This window comes from Sinocyclocheilus rhinocerous, unplaced genomic scaffold (genome assembly GCF_001515625.1).
Source record: "Sinocyclocheilus rhinocerous isolate Xijiao unplaced genomic scaffold, SAMN03320098_v1.1 scaffold691, whole genome shotgun sequence".
Taxonomy (NCBI): Eukaryota; Metazoa; Chordata; class Actinopteri; order Cypriniformes; family Cyprinidae; genus Sinocyclocheilus; species Sinocyclocheilus rhinocerous.
In genome coordinates this window covers 48,497-56,023 of record NW_015656606.1, presented here as the reverse complement: position 1 = coordinate 56,023, position 7,527 = coordinate 48,497, and the positions used below count along the sequence as shown (strand labels likewise).

The 7,527-nt window shown below is 39.8% G+C and overlaps 1 protein-coding gene across 2 annotated transcripts in view; it reads left to right on the top strand.

Annotated features, from left to right (window-relative positions):
* Positions 1-7,527, top strand: part of LOC107720492 (serine/threonine-protein kinase Nek1-like) — a 28,775-nt gene that overhangs the window by 9,327 nt on the left and 11,921 nt on the right. Inside the window, exons 2-10 of one of the 2 annotated variants that reach the window (XM_016528210.1) lie at positions 709-793; positions 1,630-1,754; positions 1,861-1,951; positions 2,181-2,287; positions 2,501-2,584; positions 2,664-2,731; positions 2,826-2,909; positions 4,560-4,614; positions 5,010-5,086. In XM_016528210.1, the coding sequence (XP_016383696.1) occupies positions 709-793; positions 1,630-1,754; positions 1,861-1,951; positions 2,181-2,287; positions 2,501-2,584; positions 2,664-2,731; positions 2,826-2,909; positions 4,560-4,614; positions 5,010-5,072 (762 nt within the window). In that variant the 3' untranslated portion in view covers positions 5,073-5,086. Of the gene's footprint in view, positions 1-708; positions 794-1,629; positions 1,755-1,860; positions 1,952-2,180; positions 2,288-2,500; positions 2,585-2,663; positions 2,732-2,825; positions 2,910-4,559; positions 4,615-5,009; positions 5,087-7,527 lie in introns of those variants that run through there. The other variant, XM_016528209.1, reaches the window with a different exon arrangement.

Sequence of the window (7,527 nt, the reverse complement as noted above, 5' to 3'; positions counted from 1 at the left end):
GACAGACAGACAGATAGATAGATAGATAGATAGATAGATAGATAGAGAGAGAGAGAGAGAGAGAGAGAGAGAGAGAGAGAGATAGATAGATAGATAGATAGATAGATAGATAGATAGATAGATAGATAGATGGATGGATGGATGGATGGATGGATGGATGGATAGATAGATAGATAGATAGATTCAAAGTTTTTGCAAAAATGATATCTGGAACAATTCTCTTTCACACATCATTCCCAAAATATACACAACTTAAAAAAAAAAAAAAAAAATGTAAATAGGTTGTCACAGAATAAGAATATAATCTTGTTCTTGTTTACAAATGCTAAAATATAGCATGCCAGAAATGAAGACCTAATATTTCAAATCCAAATAGTAAAAAGCCTTTGCTCACTCATCTGGAGCAGAGCAGTGGCCTATAGATGCGAGGTCCTTTGTGATTTGCTTGTGTTTGAAGGCTGGGAAGAGCAGTACTGATGATTCGACCAGCACTTTCAAGATTTTAAAGAAAGGACAAAAACACCCATCAAGTTCTGTCTTTGTTTTGTGGCAATTGAATAACAAGGTATGACAGAATTAAGATTCATGAGGAGATCTTGCAGGATTCAGTTGCATTATACGATGAACACTAAAGGGGCTCAATCAATAATATCTAAAGTGTAAATATCACATATACTTCATTAAGATTGAGTATGTTTCCCCCTAAAGATGTCTCAGTATCACAGACTCTCAGACGCCAGTGCTGACAGCAGTGCCTCAGATCACAGCATGAACGTTTCTGCTGGAGTGATCAGTGAGTATGCATTTCACATTGAATTTGAGCAACATCAGTTTTATATTAGCAGCATAAAGCATCAAATCTCCCTTAGAAAACACAACCTGATGGCAATAGTAGACCAGAGTGGACCAGAGTCAGGGGAGGACTGAAATAATGCATCTAATATCATTTTTTTAAATATTTATTTAAACATTGCAATATATTTCAACAAATTGCTGATAACTTACAGGTATGGCAACCTACTTGTATGTTTATGCCTCATTAGACAGTCCAGTGTGGTGGCTACACATTTATGTTGTAATAGAGAATCATAATCTTGTTGTTGTTTGGCATAACAAAACATCATTGCCATAGAAACCAATGCAGATATTCCAGAAAATTAAAAAGTGTCACGGGACGAACTGAAAGTTACTATTAAACAGTGTGGAAGTCAATTATTTAGATCAGTTTCTAATTGGATACACAAATAATCGGATTTGGAGTGACAGTGTGAACAAACAGTTATCTGTCTCTTATTGGCCTATAAACTGAACAAACCCCACAAAATAAATGAAATAAATTATTATACAGGAAAATATATGTAATAGTATTTCATGTAGATTGCATTTAATAGATTACACATTCAAGAAAATATTTTTATTCATTAAAAATTGTATGCATGTTTGCACTGTGTTCATTGCATTTACACAGTTTTGACCAGCAGGTGTCACCTTGTGGTGTTTTGAGCACTTAAAAAAATCATTTTACGAAGCAATTGGTTCAGTTGATTCAACGTTTGGAAAAGCTTTGTTTCTCTTATCTCTAGTGGTTACACTATTTGTTGTAGAAATTATTCTAAATCTTGATTATAGAAGTGCTAAAAGAACATGGATACACCATCGAGGAAGAACTTGGCCGAGGGGCTTCAGGAATAGCGTTTCTGGTGAAAGACACAGATGGAGACCCTTATGTGGTCAAACAGATGAATTCCAGAGATGTAAGCATTTATCAAATCTTACTCAAGTATTTGACCATAGAAGTGACAAAAGTTTCTTTCCAATAAGAGTGTCGCTTTTAAATGGAAGTTTATTCCTTCCTTTTAGGGGGAGGAGCTGGATGCAGTCAGAAAGGAAGTTGAGATCCTGAAAAATCTGAACTTTGGATATATTGTTACTTATGTGAATTCATTTGAAGGTTTTTTGCTTCTTCTTTATACACTAATTTTCCTTTGTTTCAAATCAAAAAATGTGGTAATAATGTTTCTTAAATATTAAATAGAACTGCTAACGATAACCACGATGGAGATTGAAGAAGAATAGCGCAATTAACTAAAACAAAAACATCAGTAGAGCTGTCAGAAAATGAAGCTATTTTAATACATTATGAGTTAAATTAATCTCTGACTGGATGTTAATTTATTTAGATAATGAAGCGGGACGGATTTATATTGTGATGGAGTACTGTGAAGGAGGTGATCTTTCCAAAGTTATGGAAACACATAAAGAAGAACGTTTTTTTGAAGAAAAACAGGTGAGTTTCTTATGCAGACATACATACATACTGTACATTCCATGCTCTATACTTTAAACAATCCTCACAAAACTTTACAACATTTTAGATTAAAAAAACATGATTTAGAATGATACACCCATACAATACAATACACTTGTGGGGACATCTCACACACACACACACACACAGATACTCACTAACACACACACACACATTTCTCCGTGTGTGCAGATCCTTGACTGGCTTGTTCAGATTTGTCTGGCTCTGCAGTATCTCCATGAGAATAAAATTCTTCACAGAGATATTAAACCTCAGGTATGCACTGATAAAGCTCAATAAATCATATCACAAAGTCAAATCTGTAAGACTTGTGATATTTCTGTTGTCATTGTAGAATATCTTTCTGACTGAAGATGGTTACATCAATCTAGGAGATTTTGGATGCTCAAAAGCATTGGAAAGGTAAACAAAAAACAGTAATGGGAACTAGTGATGGGCTAAAACTAAAAGTCCTGGACATTTATAGGTTTGAGTTTACATTGTTTTTCCTTTGCAGAGCTGATGAATATGCTAATTCAGTTGTGGGTGCAAAGCTCTATGTCAGCCCAGAAGTTTACCAGAAGAAATACAATTCCAAGAGGTAAGCTTTTGGACAACTGAGTGTATAAAAAATATTGTTATGTTCAGCATCATAAAATGGTTACAATTTCCTTAAGATCTTTCCGTGAAGGCTGATTATTTTAGTTGTCTAAAAATGTAACAGTTATGTGCTGTACTCTGTAAAAAATGAATCATGGGTGTTGTAATTTTTATTTTAACAATTAAGGTGATAATTAAAAATAGTGTGTATATTTTATTAAGGAAATTGTGGTTCAGTCTTATATAGAAACTTTTAAGATAATTAGTTCAATTATTTAGAGACACCATTTGGCTGTGATTGTTAGTTCCCAGCATGCTTTGCATGGGGCTGGATATGGAGAGTGAATATTGAAATGACGTGTTGTTTTACGTGTTTTTGAGTGAAGGGAAACATCTCTTAATCTTTATTGTTCAGTTATATTTGATATTTGAAGTTTTTGGCATTACCACCGCGCAGAAGAGTAGAGCTTATGGTTAGGTTGTGGATAACTGCATATGTTAATACAGTTGCGCGTGTTGCGTTGTTCAACGAGTCATAGCTTTGTTAATGCCAGTGCAACAACAAGATTCTTCCTACTTCTGCCATTTTAGCAGCATACAGACATTTAATTCAACAACATAATTCAAAGTCAAATTCAAACTAGTGTTTTCCATCCACTCAAAATCACATACTTTTGAGATTTAAAATATAGAAGTAGAAACGTCTCGGGTTACTTATGTAACCATGGTTCCCTGAGGGGGAAAGCTCAGCCTCAGCTTCTTCACTCTCCACATCCATTTCCTGCTCTTGTTGGGCCCAACTGAGCACTGGCCCCTGGATCAGATGATATTAGAGAGAGGATATCATCGTCCAGCGGCTGTCTCTCGCCCGACGCCGATGCGCGGAAGAGGGGAACCCCCCCTTCAGCCTCATCGGCTAGGTCCACCTGAGACCCCCACGAGCTCATTCTCCTCCGTCCTTAACCGCGGGAAACCGATGGTTGTCCCTCTCCCCTCGAGAAGAGAGACAAACGAGAGCGGAGCTTTTTCAGTGAAAAGTTCTCACAATGCACACAGATTGCCCCCTCGAGGACATCGTGTGCGTGCTCCTCGCCCAAACAAACAACGCATAGATCGTGTGAATCATCGGGTGTCAGGAACCGCTGACACGGATGTACACACTTTCTAAACGCTTCGCTAGTGCTCGCCATAGTAGGAAAGAAAAAGCTCTTACTTTGCTTTTTGGAATGCACGCTTCAAACAGACCGGTCAGTGAAGACGAAGAAGAGAATGATGTGCGCTACCGGCGCCTATTTTGTACTAGTCGCGACGGTAGTGACGTCATGGCTGTCGCCGGCCAAACAAGTTGGTGTTTTTTCAATGTAGGCTTCAGACACGGGTCACGACGAGGCGTTCCCCATAGCGACCCCTAGAGGACGCAGTTCGAAGTTCCACGAAAGGGAAGCACATTTCACTAAAAATATTAAATTCATTGTGTCATAGACTTGATTATTTATTCAGGTAGATTCTGTTAAAGAAATCAAGCCTTTAAAACTACTCAAAATATAATGTGTAGTATTGTTACCATATTTTTTTAAGTAGTAGCACATAACCTTTTTTTACAGTGTACACACACTTATTGATTTTCATTGTCATGCATCGGCTGTTTTAGTGACATATGGTCATTGGGATGGTTGCTCCATGATCTCTGCATGCTTGATGTGTGGGTGAGTATTTATTTATTATTTTATTTTTCCAAAAAGCACCATATTACTGTCACATTTTCATTCCAGTGATAATGAAAAAAATGGCAAAAGGGTCAAATAAAACAGTTATTACATAACTCAAAACAGGAAATCTAAACAACAAGCAAACTTAACAAAATAGTGTGCTGTGCACAAAGAGTACAGGACCCTGAACAGATCAAACTGATGAACTAAATACACAGAGAATACAAAATACAGGACTAGCATGTGTGATGATTGAATCAGTGTCCATGACAACAGATTGTGGCTGGAACTTAGAACAAAGGAGAGACATGTGACTGAATTGACACAAACTAAAAATCCATGAAAACGAATCTAAAGAGCGTAACTGTGACAGAACGTCCCTCTCTGGGCAGGTGTGGCCTTGTGCTGTAAAATGGCTGAGGAGGTGGTTCCTTAGGTGTACGAAGGACTGGTAAAGGAGTAAGCCAGATTGGAAAGAACCAGGGAGGTGAGGATGGGAGGAGTGGCCAAGTGGTACACCTGGATGCAAGTTCATGGTGGAGTTGACGGAGGGAGAAGCCATGATGGAGTCTTGGCTGATGACATCCAGGGAACGACTGATAAGGGGAAAAGCCGTTGACAGTGGAGCCCTAGGCACAGATGGAGAGCTGATGGGACACTGATGGTTTAGGCGACCAAGGCGTAGCCGCAGCGACGAATGTTCAAGGTGGAGCCAGAGTGCCTGAGGACTGAGGTGGAGCCGTTGTGACTGGGGACCGAAGCAGAGCCAGCTGAAGCAGTAGGGTGGATAGATGGAGCACAGTGGAAGGCTCTTAAGTCCGTGGCACAGGCAGGGTGACGGCTGTCAAAGGTGGAGCCAGAGGGATGAGGGAGCCTGGTGGAGCCGAGGGAGAAAGGAGCCAACAGGTCGTTGGAGCGATGGGACCAGCAGTCGGAGGAGGAGTTGGGGGATCCACTTGCTTGGCGACCACAAGACCCGAGGCTCATCCACACAGCAAAGTGTCAGGTGATAAGACAATGGGTTCAAGGGAACCAGAGAAGATGGGGCTGAAGGACTGGGTGAATCTAGATGAGGAGTCGGGAGAGGGAGGCCAGGCATGGTTAGTGACTACAACACAGTCTCATCACAGGGTGATGAAACAGGCTTTATGCGGGGCAGGACCAGCGGTGATGATGGTACAGGAGACACAGGGTGGGGAGCATCACCTCAGTTTCCCAATCGATCAGCCAGTCCGCACTGTCCCCCTTCACCAAAGCGGGAACGGATGTTGCCAGCTCACACAGGTGGTCAGACTCACTGTGGTGCTTCGGCTCCGAGGCGATGGTCAGTGCTGTCCTCCTCTCAGGCTTTGGCTCATTCATCATGGCAGATGGAAGCTCCCCGTCTGCGGTGCGCTCTGTGGTGTGGTGGGCTTTGAGCCTGCAGTGGCTGCACTAGATGTCATTAATTCAGGGCAGACACACTGCAGACACCTCTTTCCAATGTCCCATCCTCATATCAGGTAAGTCCCTTAGTCCCCCATTTGCTCCGATCCAGAACAATGATTTTATGATCTCATCATTGAATGAAGTCTGATAGGCAAGCTGGCAAAAACGAAGCGTCTAGTCTCCAAATGAATGCTCTTCCCTGTATTGCAGTTGCTTAAGAGCATAACTGTGACAAATACATCATACAAATTACAAAAATATTACTTGATGGGTCTGTATAGCAGGGTTCCTCAAATATTGCCCTGGAGGGCCAATGTGCTGCAGAGTTTAGCTCCAACCCCGATCAAACTCACCTACCTGTGATTTTCTAATGATCCTGAAGACATTGATTAGCATGCACAGATGTGTTTGATTAGGGTTAGAGCTAAACTCTGCAGGAAAGTGGATCTCGTGGGCCAGATTTGTGGAACCCTGTATAATTATCTTTATAATCTATAAACTCAGAGCTCAGTGCTTTTTCATGGTACACAGCAAAAACCCTAGTCTTAAATAATCACTCTCATGCCTAATTTCACAGACAACAGTTAAAATGAATAAAAAGTTTTCCTTTTGTTGTTGTTGAAAACAGTGTTGTGTAAATGGGTTTTGAGTTGTGTTTTGTACATAGGAGTAATTTGCGGTTGGGACGGGTGGGACATGTCCCCACCACTTTTTGAAAGCCGCTGAAAAAATATTTGACCATAAAATAAGTGAATTTGTCAACGTTCCATACAAGTTAACTTATACATAAGGCATATTTCCTGCTTCTAGGTGCCTTTTGAGTGCATCTAGTAAAGGGAATCGCGCAATGTATATGGTTGCCATGACTATCATGACTATTTCATGCACTGGTTACTTATATGTCGTAAAAGCGCTTGAATATTATATTTCTGCAATAAGTTTAATAATTTGTAGATAATATTTTTTATTTTATAATTTGTTTTTCTATGTAATATTTAAAGATGATGTAACCCCCTCAGGATAGCGGTTTTCTAGGAACGATGTTGCCTACCTCTGGTCTAGTTAATTACCTTTGTTTAATCTCTGGTACTTTTCTACGTATATATAGTCCTGTACAGTGGCGTCATGCACTTATTATTTTTGAGGGGGCACAAGTGAAGGTGGTGGGGGGGATTGGGGGCTCTTCATGTTTGTCATGTGAAACACAACATCCACGATAGCACTGTATAACTGGGTTATGTTTTGAGGCTAACGTTTTATTAAATTTTTCCTTTTTATTAGAAATTTTCCCAAACGTGTTAACTATATCATGAAATATCTTGATTCTCAAATATGTGTAAGTAAATGCATTTTGCACCTTTATAGATCATGTTAGGTGATCTATAATGGCGATGGGCAAAGTAACCTAATGTTAGTGAAATCTATTAACTATGCATAAAACCCATCTTTTTACTTAAGTACCAGATATGGGTGTCATGCCAT